Source organism: Chinchilla lanigera, unplaced genomic scaffold (genome assembly GCF_000276665.1).
Source record: "Chinchilla lanigera isolate Chin_1 unplaced genomic scaffold, ChiLan1.0 scaffold00034, whole genome shotgun sequence".
NCBI lineage: Eukaryota > Metazoa > Chordata > Mammalia > Rodentia > Chinchillidae > Chinchilla > Chinchilla lanigera.
In genome coordinates, this window is record NW_004955435.1 from 16,895,955 (window position 1) to 16,915,838 (window position 19,884).

At 36.2% G+C, this 19,884-nt stretch overlaps 1 protein-coding gene across 1 annotated transcript in view; it reads left to right on the forward strand.

The window, feature by feature from the left end:
* The window catches only part of Magi3 (membrane associated guanylate kinase, WW and PDZ domain containing 3), a gene marked incomplete at its 5' end in the record, with an annotated part of 238,408 nt that overhangs the window by 160,357 nt on the left and 58,167 nt on the right, over nt 1–19,884 (forward strand). Inside the window, 4 exon segments of the mRNA XM_005388980.2 lie at nt 1,761–1,880; nt 6,999–7,208; nt 13,429–13,603; nt 16,947–17,026. Coding sequence (XP_005389037.1) covers nt 1,761–1,880; nt 6,999–7,208; nt 13,429–13,603; nt 16,947–17,026 — 585 coding nt within the window.

Sequence of the window (19,884 nt, forward strand, 5' to 3'; positions counted from 1 at the left end):
GGAAGCTCTTCAGGAGTTTAGGGAGAGATTTGGTTGCTATTTTGTTATTATATTGTTTTAGAAAAGTCGCCAGCCATGGTTTGGCGGGAGGTATAGCTAGGGAGAGGCGAGCGCTGGGCCCCACAGTGCAGGCCGCAGATAGCAGTATGAACTGGGTGGGAATGATGAGACGGTTTTGAGGTGGAATCAGCTAGACTGGGTGGCGGGCTGTGAGGTAGAGGGAGGAGCTCAAGGTGCTGGCTGGCTCTCAGCCCAGGGACCTGTGTGGGGAGCCGGTTTGGGAAGTGTCCTGGCACAGGACGTGCTGCCTATCTCAGGCGCTGCTCCCAGCTAGAAGCCTACACCCTTTTTGTATTGTGTAGTATTCGAAATGACATTGCTAATGGCGGTTCGTAACAGCAGTTGGTTCTTATTTAGTAAAATTCAGTGAAATGTAGCGATATTGCCATAACCTGAATTTGTACCTTGGATGGGGAAGATTTTACTTTAGTGTGAATTTCTTATTATAGAGAAATTTAGTGATCTGTTACTGTAGTCAGTTTTATATAACAGTGTATTACTGCTTAATGTTTTGTAATTTTTTGAAGACAATAATATCTAAGAAGGACTATGTGAATAGGTATCTTAAGTGTATTCATTAGTGTGAAAAACTTCATAATTAACATTTGTCCAAGTTTTAAAATAAAGTTCACTTTAAAGAACTTACATAATTGTTTTTCCATCAAAAGCTGAATGGATAAAGAAAGTGTGGTATTCATACACAGTGGAGTACTACTCTGCCATAAAGAAGGAGAAACAAGTTGTTCGTAGGAAAATGGATACACCTTGAGACCAGAAGTTAAGTGAAATAAGTCAGACACAAAGGCTTATATACGACATGATTTCTGTTATATGAGATACCCCAAATAAGACCAAAATAAAAGATAGATAATAGTTAACAGGCTGGTAGATCTTTTGTAAAATAGATGGGGGAGGAGTAAAGAATTAAGATGTGTTTTATATATATATGTGTGTGTGTGTGTGTGTGTGTGTGTGTGTCTCAACTCAACAATGAATGTAATCATGTACTGCAAACATGTCTTAATAAAAAAAAATTTTGTAAAAATTAAATTAAAAAATAATTGTTTCTCTGTTTTCTTCCATGACTTAGTAAATAGAATGTAAGTTTACATTTATGCTAGTAAAGAAGAATGTACATAGGACAGTTACTTAAAAATGAAGTCTAGGACAGAGGATGTAGTTAAGTGTTTGCCTAGCATGTATCAAGCATTGGGTCTAATCCCATTAAAAAAAAAAGCCTATCTTCTATCTTTCAAAATACATGCATATGTCAACACATTAAATGAACACCAAAAATATATACAACTTCTTGTCAGTTATGCCACAATAAAGTTGTAAGGAAAAACTGAAGTTTCTTATTGGTGGATTTAATTTTCCATCTTACTGTTAAATAATTGAGGTTTAAAAAGAAGTAACTATTATATCTTGGGAAGTTAAGCTGTCTTTGGCACTAAAATTATGTCAGGGTTTTGTAGTTTTGTATTTCATGGCTATCTGTAGATCTTATTAAAGTATATTTGCTCGTTCTACCTTCATTATCCTACTTTCAGGTAATAATGTTAAGTTGCTTAAACGTTCCATTCTAACAATATATTCAATAGTCTGTGTCTCCCATGTGTTCTGTATAGATTGGACTCTCTATTATTCTGAATATTTTGTAAGTTCAAAAGCACTTTACAACATTTTTTTTTTCTCCTTAGGCACTACAAGGGCCCCCAGGGAGGGGGAAGTCCCAGGGGTGGACTATAATTTCATTTCTGTGGAGCAGTTCAAAGCCCTGGAGGAGAGTGGAGCACTGTTAGAAAGTGGAACTTACGACGGTACGTCCCCGAACATTAGCCGCACCCTGAACACTGTCCCGATGCCTGGGGTAATTGCAAAGGGTATTTGATCAGGAAAATACCACTTCTTAAAGAGTTCTTAGGAAAATTTTTTTGATTAGGAGATTTATAATTTACTAACTAAAGTGGGATTAAATAGTAGCTCAAATTCCATCACCTTACAGTTTTGGTTTTTAATATACTGAAATTAAGCTAGCTAGTTTGCATATTTCATAGTGAGTCACATTCATCATCTGAACTCAACAAGTATTTGTTGATTGCTTTCTGTTTGTGGTTGGGAATCTAAAATCTGTACACTTTAAAAAAGCTGTGTGTACGCTGACTGTGTGGGAGAAAAGAAAATCTAAGTTGGAGGCAAAAAGACAACAAAAAACAGAACGATTGGTTTGCTTCTCGTATCTCTGTGTCCTCTACCCACTTGATTCCAAAAGGTATACATTCAAGATCAATTTCAATTTTTACATTTCTCTGTTAGATTTCTATTTCTTTTGCTTATCTAGTATGCTTTTTACTGGCAAGTTTATCCCCTCTCATAGCACTCATACTTCTCCATCATCCTTTATCGTCCCATTAGAACTGTCTGTTTCCCATGCTCTGTGATAGTGGTGATCATGTCTTTCTTACTTGATTGTATCTTCAGTGCCTAGAGATAATGTTCAATAAATATCTAGCCTTGAATTCCACATATCCACATATGAATATGTTCTTTCCAAAAGAGTAATTCTTCATAGTTTCTTTTTGTAGCAACACCATGAGCTCCAAACAAGGGAATCATCAATTCCTTCTTGCTTTTACATTTCCCTCAAGAGTCAGCTGCTAGATCTAGGCATTGCTTCATTTGTGGCTGCTTGCACAGTGCTCTCCTCTTCCTTCTCACTGCCTGGTTGTAGGCCCACCGGACAAGCTCGGGCGTGGACTGCTACAGTTGATCTCTTTTGTTCAGCTTCCTCCCTCTTTTCTGTCCACCTTGCCAAATGCTGCCATGTGGGTCTTCCTCAGGCACAGTTTTGATCATATCCCTCTCATATTCAGAACTTTCAGTTATTTCCTTTTGTCTTCTAAGCTTGACCAAACTACCTTTCCTAAGTTTAGCTCCCATGATGCATTTACTTATTCATTTACCAATTTATTTTATTCAGCTTACTTATTTCTTAAGCTACTCTATGTCAAGCAGTGTAAGAGAGTTAGCGGATACTGTGATAGATAGGCCTGAAATACTACTGCCTTAATGAAACCTGTATCTTAGTGGTGAAGACAGTCAAAAACAAAATAACCATAACCTGAGATGTTATAAGGGGAACAAAAACAAGGGATTTAAAGAAAATAACAGGAGTATCCTCTTTATATAGGTTGCCAGAAAAGACTTCTCGGGAAAGAATACCTACTTACTTGTTTTGATGTTTGTGCAAATAGCCTCCATCTTACCGTTAACTATTCAGATCCATTTATGATGTTTGCATGTTTTTGCTTACAGGTATTCTTATAAAATGTGTATTGTGTCTTGTGTGCATATTTACTATTTACATCTGAAGGACGTTCTATGTATCATTGTTTTTCATTGGTTTTACTCATTTTTTAATTCAGCCATGTTGCTGTAGTTTACTTATATTGAACACTTGGAATTAAATTTCTGACAGTACTGCATAGTTGAAATCCATTTGTATTTGTATTTAACTTAACTATTCTGCTGGCAGTGAGCTTTCCTCCAACTTTCCATTATTATAGATAAAGGTGCAGTAGACATTGTCACACATGTTCTTACAGATCTGTGTGAAAATGTGGAATACATATCCAAGAGCACACTCATTAACGAGTAGAGTTGATATGTACCCAATCTACTGAAATAGTCTCCATTCCCCTCAGTACAAGAAGGGCCCCATAGCAGCTGTAACTATGGTGCCACATTCTCATCAATATTTGGCATTATCCAATCTCATGGTTTTGCCAATATAATGGTGATAGAGGTAGTATCTGATATTTAAGTTTAATTTCTCTGGTAGTCTGATACTTGTTAGTCTTTTGGTCTTCTGCAATTTGTGCATTCATTTGCCTTTTTTTTTTTAATAGTAGGATCCCAGTCAATTGGTTTAAGGATATTCCTTACATATCTAATCGCTTATGAAAGTAGATGTTTTCTCTATTCTGTCACCTATTGACCTTGTCCTATATTTCTTCATTAAATAGACATCCTTAATTTTTATTTATCAGTTTTATTACTATTTTCCTTACAATTTATGGTTTTGTCTCCCAAGACTTCGGTCCTTAAATCAGGGACATTCTCCTACATTTTCATTATTTGTTTAATGCCATTTTTATTTTTTTATTATTTATTTATTTATTTTGTCTTTTTGAGGCAGGGTCTCGCTATACAGTTCAGGCTGGCCTTGAGCTCACTTTGTAGCCCAGGCTGGTCTTGAACTCACAATGATCCACCTGCCTCAGCCTCCCAAGTGCTGGGATTACAGGCATGCGCCACCATGCCTGGCTACATTTTCTTTAATAAAGCATAAGAACTTGATATATTTCAAAGAAGCATATTACATATTTTCAGTTACTGTGCACAAAAGAAGTGGGAGTAAAAACAACAGTTATACACCATTTCTTATCTGTTAAATTAGCAAAAATTTTGAGGAATTTTAATTGCAGGAAATGGAAACTCCCATGTACTCATGGAGAGAGTGTAAAATCCCTTTTGAGAGCATTTTGACAGTAGCTAGCAAATCACTTAGACCTAGGAGTTCCCTCTCTAGCCACTCAAGAGACACTGTTGCCCATGTGCGTGTGTAGACAAGTATCAGGATAGTCTTTATAGCACTGTTTGAAATAGTGACAGAATGGAAACAACTCTCTTTTAAGTGACCAATGCATAGAATGCATTTTATTTTGTTCATAAAAATGGGCTGATAGGGTTGGAGATATAGCTCAGTGGCATAGCACCTGCCTGGTAAGCACAAGGTCCTGAGTTCAATTCCCAGTACCAAAAAAATTTATAAAAATGGGCTGATATATATAGAAGTTTGATGAAATACTGAATATCAACATGATTGTGTCTTAGAAATACAATTGTGTAAAAAGTTGCAAAAAATATATGCACAGTTCTATGCTGTTTATGAAAAAATATATGAAATATAAAAATATTCAAGCTTTTGCTGAAAGTAGTAGTATTATAAGTATGTATTATGGATTCTTGTATGTATGTCCTACATGTATACATTATTTGGGTAAATGGTAGGTACCAACTTTAGAACAGCTCAGGGAGGAAATAGGGAAGGATGAATCAGGAAATTAGGGCTTTAATTTTATATATGTGTATGTCTTTAAGGAGAAAAAAGAGGAAATTTCAAAGAAATCTGACAGTAGTTAGTATCTGGAAGGTATGTATGTAAATAAGTATAAATATACACATACTTATATTAAGTACATATGAACAGATATTTCTGGACTTTTATCTACATTTGAAATGTTTAATTGTTGGTTTTTCTGTTGCAAAAATGAGACTTTAGAAGAAAAAGCACCAAAACAGCTCTGAAGAGATTAAAAACCTTTTTAATCTTTTCATTAATAATTACAGTCAAGATTCATAAAACTTGGAATTTTATACTTTGCTGTATCTGAAATATTTACCAACAACTGAAAGAAAATAGACCAAATTTATGAGCAGTGTTAGTTTTCTTTTTAAATCTAAGCCCAGTCATTATATTTTTAAACAAAGAAACTGCCAGAATTTATTATGAAGTCCTATAATCTTCCCAGTGATTATGGGTAGCAGTTATAATATCATGAATTTTTTCTGATTTTTCCTCTTAGGAAAAAGTTAAACTTTTTAGAATTAAATAATAATTACTAGGGATTCACAGTAAAATGTGTTTCCACTAATACTACTACTATAGTTAGGCTTTTTATTTCTACCTTGGAAAAGTCAGATTCCATAATAGTGTGATTATTGGGCATAATGCAGGAAAGATGACATTTTATTTTCCAATATCATTTCTATTTTTTCCATGCCCTTTGCCCAAAGAAGTGTGAACTGGCTTTTCCGGTTCTTTGCTTTACTTATGGGTCAGAAAGTCTATAGAAAAGCTAGTCAATTTTAATACAGATCTTTGCACCTACCTCTGTAACACGAGTAACCTATTTCAAATGTGACTTTTGTTTTCTACCTAGGGGAGAAAAACTATCCATCAACTTCATTAACTTACTTTAACATCTTAATTACCTCCTTAGGAGCCAAAGAAAGTGATAAAAAGGTGTGATTTTAAAAAATCACAAGTGTGTTACTTTCTAGCCATATTTATCTTTGCTTGACAGTTAGCATAATGATCGATACAAGGGCAAAACTAGTAAAAGCCACAAACTGTTAATGTCACTACACCTGTCGCATGCTTTCACGTTGCGTTCGGCTGTGTGACAGACTGAGAGGATATTAGCTGTTTTAATTCTGGAACGTTTACTTTTACTGCAAAAATCACTGATCCTCAAGAAAAAATTAATTTCTTGCTTTCTTGAGAGAAAACAAATACTGAATTAGGGCTAATTATGCGTCTGTTCAGTAAATTGTCAGATAATGTAATTAGAATACCTAGAAAATCTTTTATAATTACATACACACAGCCTACATTCTACATTACCTTATTAGTTTTTAGCTTTATCTTTTGCCCATGTATTTCACTTTCTCAGAATAGTTCATTATACACATTAGAACGGAGTTATTTGAGTTGGCGTCATCACGTTTTACTCCCGCTTTCAATGTCAGTTAACCTTGCAGGAGAGCATGAACCCTTTTACAGATTAGGCCCTAATTCACAATGCTTGTAGAACAGACTGTGTAGAAATAAATAATAAACTTCCTGGCCATGGTATGAATAGTATTAAAATGTTAGGTAACATATGATGAGCACATGAGAAACGAGATCTTTCCTGTACTGCTGTCTCCTCCTCTCCTGAAAGTGTTTTGTCCTCCTCTTGGCCAGTGGCAGATACTCAGATATTCCAAACCTTCGGTGTAAAAAGAAAAGCAGAGACAGACGCCAGGTCATGTCGTCCAGACTCTCAGTTCAGCCTTAGTGCTTTCAGCTGCTGTTATTTTGTCCATCTCAGGAAACTTCTATGGAACTCCTAAGCCTCCAGCAGAACCCAGCCCTTTCCAGCCAGATCCGGTTGATCAGGTCCTCTTTGATAATGAGTTTGACACAGAATCCCAAAGAAAACGAACTACATCTGTCAGCAAGATGGAAAGGATGGACAGCTCTCTGCCTGAGGAGGAAGAAGATGAGGACAAGGAAGCCATAAATGGCAGTGGAAACACAGGTTTGTAAACAGATGAGGGACTTCTAACAGATACTCTAGGCTGACTTTACTGGACATTGAATTGAAAATCGAGCAATGCTCATGCAGCATGTAGAGAACAAATGATAGGATCGTTTGTTTTGGAAAGGTTGTGCATGGAGCAGAATAAACCTCTAGAGACAATTCTGTAAGCTAAAATGAGTTGTTCCAATTTTGATTAATCAACCACAAGGTGTCAGTAATCAAATAAAATAATATACCATTACCTTATTGCCTAAACTAGTTTTGATTAGTCACAGATGCTGGAATATGGTGGTCCTGTTTGCCTAAGTCATGCTTTACAGAATAAAAACAAAATGTAGATGTTATATAAGGTAGCCTTCAGCCAAAGAAAGTACATAAAGCTTAAAAATTTTCTAATAAAAATAATTTGTTACTAATATTTTTAATTCAAATTCTGAATCTACTCAAAGAAAAGTTCTAAATGTGACTCCTATTTTTGTTTTGTTGACTTTAATATTTTTTCATCAAGTGGAAAGCCAGAAGAAATGAAAGGAAGAGGAATCTGCTCCTTTTGACTGACTATCCCTAATTAGTGACTGCCTGGGAAACTGTGACACTCGTAACTGAGAGAATGACTGCGAAACCTTAGAATCACAGCCAGACATATTTCACTGCTATTTATTGTGATAACACCGTTCGCAACAGTAGAACATAAACATCCTAAGGGTTGGGATTTTTTTCACTTGTTTTGTTCATTACTGTTTTCTGTGCTCCAAAAATAGTGCCTGGCACATGGTAAAATCTAAAAAAATACTGCTCATGTCTCCAGATTTGCAGAACCCATCTCCCTATCACTTTCCCAAAGCATTTTGAGCTTTTCCTTCATTAGTTATTAAAATTTACTGTGGCCAGGTTTACTGACACACACCTGTAATCCCAGCATTTGGGAGACTGAGGCAGGAGGATCGTAGTTCAAAGCCAGCCTAGGCTACACCGTAAGACCCTACTGCAAAAGAAGAACAAAAGTGACATAGAATTGCTTTGTGTAGTATGTTTATTGTTTCAGTATATTCATTGTTTATTTCTTTCCTCCAGATCGTGAGTTTCCATTTTATTGTCCTAATTTCTCAAATAGTTGTTAATGTTAAATGAATTACTCAATATATTTGGGTACAGAGACTAAAAATAGGTTTAGAAAAATTTAAATCAAGTCGTACCTAGTTCTTCAGAGGCTATTAGGGAAATCATATTGTGAAGCCTTTTGGTGTTGATGTCAGCTTTCACTATTGCACAAAATCAAATATATTCATATTTTTAAACGCCAGACACTAGGATTGGAGACCATAAATCTGTCCAATGTGGGAATTTTTATGTTCTCGATTTGAGAGGGGGAAAAACGTGTTCCTTTTTTACTGCCTAATGCAGAGCCCCGCAGTGATCACTGTGATTCTCTCAGAGGTAACCCTGTCTGTAATCTCCATAGTTTATGTTAGTCATGTAAGCCAGTTGTTAAACCAGATGTTTCATGCTCTTTGATGTTAATATTTCAAGGGAGTGTATCCAAGAGCATATAAGAGGTACTTGGTACTCTTCCATGTAGATATCACAGGGTGCTTACATGTGGTTGTACATTTCTTGGTCAGGGAAAACATTAGAATGCTTAAATGAAAAAATATAGCAAACACCTGACTGAAAACTTCATCTTTCCTGAGTACTGAGTGTAACTGTTAACTTAATCATACTTGGGAGGAATGTGCTTCGTGTATTTGGCTTTAAGTACCACAGTCCTGCCTTGAAAAATCAAAGTTGTTAGAGGATGGAAGTAGAGAGGTGAAGTAGGTGCTTATTTGTATGCACTGATGTGCATATTGTCTTACATCTCACTAAAGAATTAACTCAAAAGAATGCTAACATGCACACATCAGATGAAGTGTGTTATGCAGTCATGCCAAAACATTTTTCCCTGTGAGGTATAACATACACAGCACCTTCGCAAGTCTTGGCTATTAAGCAGACACCTTTAATTAGCCTCTTGGAACTGTATTAAAAGTGTTATGGATCATATATAGTTGCTGTCACTTTTCTCCAACATACTTACTTCCTGAGACTGTAACTCCCTTCCAGGTTGATTTCTACATTGAATGTTTTTTAATTTCTATTTTCCTGCATAGAAAATAGGTCATATGTTTCCTTTATCCATTCAACAAATGATTACTGAGCTCCTGCTAGACTACTAAGTGCTAGCTATTTGTTCTAAATACTGGGGCCAAAGCAGTGAACAAAACAGACCAAAAAAAAAAAACAAAACAAAACTCTAAAATAACCCTGTCCTCATAGACTGTACCTTCTGATGGGAGAACTGGAACTGGCCAACGTGAATGAATAGCAAATACAGTGTATTAGATGGTGCCAGCAAGAAAAATAAATCAGGGGTAGGTATATAGGAAGGTCAAGCTTTGCAGTTTTAGACAGAGGGACAGAAAGACTTGAAAGAAGAGAGTAAACGCAGGTACTAGGGAAGAGCATTCTGACACAGGAAGCTAGGGGCTCAAATGGCTTAAAGGCGAAGCTTGCTTGGAATATTCACACACAACAGGGAAACCAGTGTGATAGATAAAATGTGGACAGCACCCTCTGTGTAGGTGGATCCGAGTGATAGGAGGCAGGAGAGCAGAAAAGAATAGTAACCAGCAAGCTGGACAAAGTGATGCATGTCTGTAATCCCAGCACTTGGGGAGGCTGAGGCAGGAGGATCACCAGTTCAAACCCACCTGTGCAACTTAGCAACCAATGAGGTTGTTCAGATAGTGATGGGGAGGGAACACATATTATACAAGATCTTGTAGGATATTGGAAAAATTTGGAGTTTTACTTGAGAAACCATGAGAGAGCTTTGCGTAGAAGACTCTATGACAGAGCTGGGAGTGGTGACGCACGCCTGTGATCCTAGCACTCGGGAGGCTGAGGCAGGAGGATTGCTGCAAGTTTGAGGCCAGCCTGCCTACAAAGGAAAAAAAAGAAGGGGTATACAATGGATTTTTAAAAATTAACCTTATTTGTACATTTTTAGATATACATAATGATCACACAAATCATAGAGGATTTGTATCTGTGTGTAATCCATCTTGGTGCTGCTTTTTTGCCCAGCCCCTCCCCACCCATCAACACCTTTTCCCTTCCTTATTTACAAAAGCTTTGTTTCCATTTTTTTTTTTTCTAGCCTCTTTGCCCCCTCCCACCATACACTTGTTCCCTTTCCCGTTTGAACATTTTCTTCCTATTTCCCAGTATCTGTTATATATTTTGGTCTTATTTACCCTTACAGTTTCTCATACCAGAGAAACAATGTGGTATTTACAAATATGTGTCTGATTTATTTCACTTAAGAGTATGGCCTCAAAGTGCATCCATTTACCTAGATATGTCTTGAGTTTATCTTTCTTTATGGCTGAGCAGTACTCATTGTTTAAAAAAAGCCACATCTTCTTTATCCATTCATTGGTTGATGGGCATTTGGGCTGTTTCCAAGATTTAGATTACAGACTATGCCGCTATAAACACAGTTGTGCGTACACTACTGTGCATATATGTGGGTGTGCATATACTGTTTTTAATTCTTTCAGAAAGATACCAAGAAGGGGACTAGCTGGGCTGAATGGAACCTCTAGTTTTAGTTTTTTTAGGAATCTCCACACTGATTTCCACAGTGGTTGTACTGGTCTACACTCCCAGCAGCAATGGGGAAGCGTTCCTTTTTCCCACAGCCCCTCCAGCATTTGTTACTGGTTGATTCTTGATAATAACCATTCTTTCTAGAGTGACATGGAACCTTAGTGTTATACAGCAGGTTTTAACAGACTCATTCTGGTCACTGTGAGAATAGGCAGGGGGGCCAGGGGTATAGCTCAGTGGCACAGCAGCTGCTTAGCAAGCACAAGGTCCTGAGTTCAATTTCGGGTACAAAACAAAACACAACAAAAAAAAGGAGAATAGGAGGAACTAGGAGGGCAAGAACAGTTTTACTAATGGAAGTTGAGAGCTGTGATGGCATGAGGTCAGGAGAGAACTGCAACGGTGGGAGTGGGAGTAACGGGCATAAACACTCAAGGTGGTTTGTTATAGAGAGGGAAGAGGTAGGGTGGTTGCTGGGAGAGAATTATTTTCTTTTTAAATATTGGGGAAGCAACATATTTTTACAGGGATGGAGATTATCTAATAGGTCAGGAGGATTGGTGGTGCAGACAGGACACATGCATCAGGACGTCCAGTTTATTACTGGCAAGCGGGCCTTAGCTGGGAGCACAGCTTCTCCAGGGCCCTAGATGGTGGAGTAAACAGATGGGCAACGGTGGCTGTGTCGGTGAGGGGGAGCCTGGAGAGGTCCTCTTCTGCTTGTCTGCTATCCCAGTGAAATAGGAAGCGGGGTCATCAAACGGGATTAAGAAAAAACAAATGTAGATTTTCTCCCTAATGTAGAGTGTTGCTTTCCACAGCTTCAGTTATCCACAACCAACCACAGTCTGAAAATATTGCTGCATATTTTGAGAGAAAGCCTTGATTCGCATAGCCATTATGACAGTAAATTGTTACTACTCTATTCTATTACTAGTTATTGCTGTTGATCTTGTTAATCTCTTTCCGTGCCTAGTTTATAAGTTGGACTTTATCATGGGAAAAGGAAAAGTCCAGTATATACAAAGTTAAGTACTACCTGTGGTTTCAGACATCCTCTAGGGGTCAAGGAACATACGTCCAAATGTGCTGGGCGGGGGACAGGGGGTACTGCAGATGATTTAAGGAGAAGGAAGGTATAAAATAGTTATCCAGGAGAGTATCAGAGTAAACGAAAGAAATGATTGTGATTGTCATGCATCATTAAGTGCCCACCGAGGTCAGTGATCATGTAGTCAGTGCTGCCTGTGTTCAGCTGCGTGTGTGAGCGTGGTGTAGGTGGACAGGACAGTTAAGCAATTACAGTGCAGCCAGACACATGTAACAGTATTATGTGGGGGGCGAAGGAGTCAGTGTATACAGCAAGGTGATGAGAGAGGTTGATCATGGAACTAAAGTGTGGTCAGGGAGCAGTGAGGACCAGGACAGAGGGTGAAAAAGGAAAAAGGAAGTAGTAAAGTTAATAGATTTAATTTTAACTGCATGAATTGCAGACTCCTTAATAACCAGATTTTAATATACGTCCCTACCTTATAGACCTTGGGGCTCTAAAATGAGTTCAATATTACCAGAAAATTATATTACCAATAGAAAGTATATTTAGTGTGAGTAAAAAAAAATAAGTATCCTTTCAAGGCCTGTTAAAAGTTCATGAAGCAGCTTAGTATATAGTAGTTAAGACCATGGACCACTTATATTCAAACTTGGCTTTGTAATTTAATGACTGTAATTTTGACTGAATTAACTTCTCTATACCTTAATTTTCTTAATCTGTTAAACAAGAATTATGGTAAATGCAGGCTTATTGTGAGTACTATGAGTTAATAGCATTTAAAATAGAATTTAAAAAATAGAATTCAGGTGGGTGTGGTGGCACCAGCCTGTAATCCCAGCACTCAGGAGGCTGAGGCAGGAGGATCATTGTGAGTTCTAGGCCACCCTGGGTTACAGTGTGAGCTCAAGACCAGCCTGAAATTGCATAACAAGACCCTATTTCAAAAAGACAAAAAAAATTTTTTAAAAAATAGAATTCAACACATACAAGAACTGTATGAATGCTGTTCTTGTCAGGATTTATGCTGAATCGATTGTAATGTTGGTTTTTTGTTTTGTGTTGTGTTGACCACTCACACATACTAGGCAAGTGGTCTCCCACTGAGCTACATCCTTAGCCCCTTTTACTTGTTTTTTTATTTTAAGGCAGGGTCTTGCTAAATTAATTGCCTAGGCTGCCCTCAAACTGGAATCTTCCTGAAGCACTGAGATGGTAGGTGTGTGCCACCATACTTGGCCTGGCATTGGCCGTTTTCCCATATCAGCATCGAAGGTGCCCTGCCATGCAGGGCTAATGTCAATTAGGAAATCGAAAAAATTGAACATGTTTGTTATTTGAAAGTGTATAGCAGAATGTGACTGTGATATTTGCAATATATAATTGTAAGTAAATACATAATTATAAATAATATGTGTGTATATAATGTTTGGCATTGTTAGACATGAATTAAGGCTGTTGAAAGAAGAGGGTAACTACCTACTTCTCACTCTTTTCTGTTTTGAACAATGGCAGAAAACAGAGAGAGGCATTCTGAGTCATCTGACTGGATGAAGACTGTTCCAAGTTATAACCAAACAAATAGCTCCATGGACTTTAGAAATTATATGATGAGAGATGAAAATTTGGAACCACTGCCCAAAAACTGGGAAATGGCCTACACTGACACAGGAATGATCTACTTCATTGAGTAAGCAAATGCTGTCTCTCTTCTAGCTTGCCCCTGTCACTGTGAGCATTGTCTGAAATGTTCTTTAACTGCATTTGGAAAGTATCTATTTCACAAGACTTTCCTTTCTTTTTCTTTCTTTAAAAATAGTTTTTTAGGGGATATACCTCAGCAGCACAGTACCTGTCTGGCAAGTATGAGGTTGTGAGTTTGATTCCCAGTACCAAAAAAAAAAAAAAAAAAACTTCTTTATACAAGTAATGGTTGACTCTTAATCTGATTGTTTCCCTGGATGACATTTCATTTTTATTTGACTTAGATAAAAGAATAGTGTATTTGACTTCTGGTTTTATAGTAGAAGGAATAATAGGTTCATTACTAATGAAGAAAAAATGTGACGTATAAATGGCATTTACTTTGCTTTTTTTTAACTTTTAGGTACTTTGTCCAACTTTATGAGTATTTCTAGAATAATATGGGTGGCATATTACCTAGCTAAATATTTTTAGTCCTAGAGTTTGGGTGTGATGTATTCAGACAATATAATTAATATAGGAAGAAAATATCACTGATGATTACAATCATTGATACAATATGTGTACAAAAAAAAGAACAATTTTATTGAAAAACAGTACAGCATTTAGGGATACTGAATGCCACATGATTTTACTCAACCTTAAATTGTGTTATATATACCAAAGAATGATATTATGCAAATAATTTATTGGAAGTTTTATTATGAATAATTTTTATGTTCTCATTTAGCTATAATTCTCACCTTTAACTTGTCCAAAGGCAGAATAGTAACACAGTGAAGTTATAGACTATGACAGTTAAGTAAGAGTTAAAATACTGAGAAGCCAAGTGTGGTAGTACATTCCTGTTGTCCCAGCATGCTAAGGCAGGAGAATTGCTAGTTCGAACCCAGCCTGGGTAACTCAATGATTTGCAAGATCCTGTCTCACAATAAATAGATAGATAGATAGATAGATAGATAGATAGATAGATAGATAGATAGATAGAGGGCTGGGCACTACACTCAAAGAATATATTATAAGGAGAAATTAATCAAGGGTGAGGGACTTGAATCCGTTTCCTCAAATAATCTGATTTCAGATTTTCCCCATACAGTAAGCATCTTGCTATACCAGGTAGGACTCTAGCATTTAAAAAACAGAATTTGAGTATATGGTGGTCTTTTTACCACATATGACACATTCTCATGTATACATAATTTATATGAACATTGGTGGCCAGGATTATATAAAACAGATACAATCAAGTATACTTCTTCTTTGGACAATTTAAGGGGATTTCAAGCACAATATACACTTTTGACTTTCATGCTGACCTTAGGACTAAATCTGGAAGTAAAGTGTGGAGATATCATTAAAAACATTACAAGGCATTGAGTCTAACAGGTTTTTATCATACAAATGGGGATGTTAGTAAATGATTAGGGGATGGATTTATAAATGTTTTTATATTTAAATGGGCTAAAGACCTAAATGTAAGGCCCAAACTATAAAACTCCTAGAGGAAAAAGCACAAGGGGAAAAGCTTCATGACACTGGATTTGGCAAGGACCTCTGGAGATGACACAAAAAGCATGGGCAAGAGAACAGAGCAGGCAAATGGGACGGTATCAAGCTGAAAAACTGCACAGAAAAGGAATCAATCGCAGAGCGAAAGGCAACATACAGAATGGGAGAAATATTTGCAACTGGGTAAAAGATTAATCTTCAGAATGTGGTTGCATATTTACTGCTAGATAAAGCTGTTTTGTTCGCTATAGCTAATCTGTTTGATCCATGTTAAATTAATATGGTGGATCTGTTTAATTGCTTCTGTTAAAATAAGCAATTGTAAGAAAACAACATAAATGTAGGCCCATGGGCTTTAGTTCTTATTCTTCAGGACTAGCCCCTTTGGGAACTTCTTTACCTTAGGAAATACTAGGTAAAACCCTAGTATAGTACTTACATTTGCTATTTTAGTAATAAATCAAAATTAAGCTTTTCTCACGTAGCAAATTTGAGTTTGGTTTAGCAAGATATTTCTATGCTTGATGTTTTTTGTTTGTTTGTTTAAAACCATGTTTGTGCTCCTAGGCTTCCTTGAATTTTGATCCCTTTCCTTTGCTCAAGTTAATTTAATTGGTTTCCATTCGTGGAGATTACCCCTCTGATAGAATAAATAGCATAGACTTTCTAGAAACACTCAGTTTTTTTCCTATATAGATTACCCATTATTCACTATCTCCCCAAAATGTTTCTGCCATGGACTTTCAAGTAGTGTCATACCCAGCAGTGGCAGTGTCACTCTGCGTGTAGCTCAAGAGTTATAAAAGGTACAGAAGATATGATTAATTCCCTGAAAGTACTGGCTTCATGTCCTAAGGGTGGGCTACATTTCCTAGAGATTGTTTGAGTTTATCTCAAGTTAAAGACGCCAAGGAAAGATAAGTTGCTTACATTGTTATTATCACAGTACTTTGATAACTTCTGGTTATATTTTGTTGACTTCTTATATATTTTCTTCTATAACTTTATTCTTTATAATATCCTTATAATTCTGACTGAAAGTAACACTTTTTGTCTACTCAGCAGTTGGTAGTTTGTTTTAGCATTACTTTTTACTGCTTGAAACCTTGAAGCTTAGTGATTATGGCCTGCAATAAAATTATATGATTCTGAAAGCATCTTTGACCTACTTCATAGAAAAGGGGCAGGGCCAGGGCTGGGATCTCTGTTTTCTCTTTATTCCCCCTATGGGGTTCATGAAGATGAAGGCATAGCTTGAGGAGTGGAGTATAACCATATATATATATATTTGGGGAGGGCTGGTGGAAAAACAATCACTTTAAAACTTTTTAAAATTGTCTTTTGTTTTAAAGAGTCCCTGTGAGGACAGAGATCCTGTTTGCTGGCGTCTGCATCCCCAGCCCCCAGCACAATGCCTACAAATTGAATATATTTTTGAAGGGAATATACTTTTTTGATGGGAAGGAATTCAGCAGGGTTTTCAGTATAGCTAGCTCACTAATGCATAGTATGTGGTTATGTGGCCATTCTTTGAAACTTTTCTGACTGCTTTAAATAAGTGTGTTATTCTGTACTTGGCATTTGATCTTTTCTTTAAAATCCTCATTTTCAAATCAGTGCCTCTGATGTTACCTTTCCTTTATGACAGTTTTGAAGTAACCAAGAACAGTAGAATTGCTGAATTTGAGGGATACAAATGGAGACTCTAGGAGATAAATGTTCCAACATCGTATGCTTCTTAGTCAGTTTTAATCTTTGCTTTTGAAGTACCCTTCTCCCACTTTATTTTACTGTTTCTAATTGAGGTCTTTATTCTGCAGCCACAATACCAAGACAACCACCTGGTTGGATCCTCGTCTGTGTAAGAGAGCCAAAGCCCCCGAAGACTGTGAAGATGGAGGTAGAAATTCAGAAACCTTTTCTCATGCTTACTCTCTTAATCTGTTCCTCCTCTTCTTGCTTAGATAATGTTTTCCAAATCCCTAAACAAACCACAATGTGCATAAGCACATAAGAGTGGCTGGAGCTCATAATCAATTCACTGTGGTAATTATATCATTATATAATTGTATGAGGCATTGTATTTATCTCTTCTGTGAGGGTTACCTTTTTTTTTCTTTCAAAAAGTCTTAGAAATAAGTTTGCCCTTTTAAAAGCACATGTTCTAGAGACACACTTTTAAAGTTCTAAATAGGGGCTGGGGATTTAGCTCAGCAGCACAGCATCTGCCTGGCAAGTGCGAGGTCATGAGTTCGATTCCTGGTACGGAAAAAAAATTAAATAAATAAATAAAGTTCTAAATAAATATTCAATATATTAGGCACATTTTCAACCACAAAATGTCTGTCATGTCTGCCGAGTCTTCAAAAATATATTTAATTTAGTATGTACTAGATAGATGTGCTACTGCCTGTGGATATAATTAGCTAAAATTAGAAAATTTTAAAGCAAAAAGAAACTCAATGAAAGTCTGTAATATCTCCTTCACACACTGTAAAAAATTATTAGAAAAATTATTTTTCTCAGAATCTTCAACTAGTAATGCTAATTATTGTGTATTATAAGTTTTATACAATAATAAAATTTTATAAATAAATATAGAATTTATCCCAAATTGTTTTCAGGGATAAAAAGTTGAAATTAAACAGAATTTCCACATACTTTGTTCAGCATGATTATAATATTAAGAGTTTTTCTAGGAACAATTAAAAATGGAATTGTTTATAATTCTATTTATAATGACATAAAAAAACTGTAAATCTTGGTACAAATCTATTGAAAGATGCAAGTTCTCAACACTGAAAACTATTAAGACATCTTTGAAAGAAATTAATGAAGGCCTAAAATAATTGATATAATATGTCTATGGATTGAATAATACAGTATTGTTAAAGTTGTCTAGTGTCTGTAAATTGATATCTAGATTCAGTACAGTCCCAATAAAAATTAAAATGGAATATTTTGAAGAAATTGACAAGCCTATTCTAAAATAAATGCATGAAAATATAAAGGCTCCAATCGACCAGATAATCCTAAAAGCAAATTGAAGGACATAGGCTACCGGATTTGAAGATTTGTAAATCTGCAGTAGTAAAAACAGCTTGATACTCATATAAAGAGAGACAACTAGGTCAGTGAGACAGAATGCAGAGTTCAGAGATCGAGACATACATACCTGGTCACTTGATTTCCAACCAAGGTGCCAAATCAATTCAATGAGGAGAGAAAATTGTCTTTAACAAATGATGCTGGAACAAGTTGATATTCACATGGAAAAATGAACCTTCATTATACCTCACTCCATACACAAAAATTAGTTAAGCATAAAAATTGGAACCATAAAACTTTTAGAAGAAAACAGAGAAAAGTCTTCATGACTTTAGGATTGACAAAAGTTTCTTATACAGGCTACAAAAACATGACTATGGAAGAAAAAAATCTATATTTTATACTTAGTACAAATTTTAAGTTTCTGTTCATTAGAACACACCACTAAGAAATGAAGACCTAAACTGTGAGTGATGGTGCAAGCCTGTAATGCCACCACTTAGGAGGCAGAGGCAGGAGGATTGCTGGGGATACATAGTGAATTTTGAAGGTCAGTTAGCTGAACTGCGTAGCAGGGCCCTGTCTCTCAAAAAAAAAAAAAAAAAATGGAAATGAAGACCAAGTTGCAGATTTCATAATATATATCTAACAAGAGAATTATGTTCAGAGTCTTGTAAGGAACCATTTTACAACTCAGTAATAAGACAGTCATACTTCAAAATGAGCAAAATATTTAAAAAGACATTTTACATATGGCCCAGAGTCACATGAAACATACTCAAAATTTATGGTCATTCAGCTGTTTACAAAGTATGACCATAATGAGATAGAACTTTACAACTACTAGAATGACTGCTTTTTTTTAAAGTAACTAATGGTGGTGAGGGTAGAGATTAAACAATATCCTTTATACATTGCTGTGTGAAATGGAAAATGGCACACCTCCTTTAGAAGACAGTTTGGCAGTCTCCTAGAAAGTTAAATAAAGATTTATCCAATGGTCTAATAACTTCACTCCGTTGAGTGGCCACCCAACAGGAATAAAAGCATACGTCCACCCAAAGACTTATGTGAAAATATTCATAGCAACACTGTTCGTCAAATCCAAAAAGCGAAATCAGTTCAAATATTCATTAACCAGTAAGTGGATAAATAAAATGTGATACAACTCTATAGTGGAATATTCCGGAGTAAATAGGAACAAAATACTATATATGTATGATTCTCAAAAATACTATGCTAAGCCAAGTGTGGTAAGGCATACCTATAATCCTGGCTATTCTAGAAGCTGAGACAGGAGAATCACAAATTCTAAACCAGACTGGGCAATTTAGTGAGACCTTGTCTTCAAATAAAACTAAAAAGGTCTAGGGATGTAATTGAATGGTAGAGTGCTTGCCTAGCATGTATAAGCCTCTAGTTTCAATCCTCAGTACCAGGACAAAAATGATATTAAATGAAAGAAGCTAGACACTAAAAGACCAGATATTGTCTCACTTCTTTGTTGGGAGTAAGCAATCTATATAAATAGAAAACATATTAGTAATTTCCCAGGGCTGAAGATGGGGGTGCAGATGAACTGCTAACAGCTCCAGGGGCCTAACTGGCATGATGGAAATATTCTAAAACTGGGTTGTGGTGGTGATTGTACAACTGAGTAAATTATGAAAAATCATTGAATTATATAGTTAAAACAGATGAATTATTTGT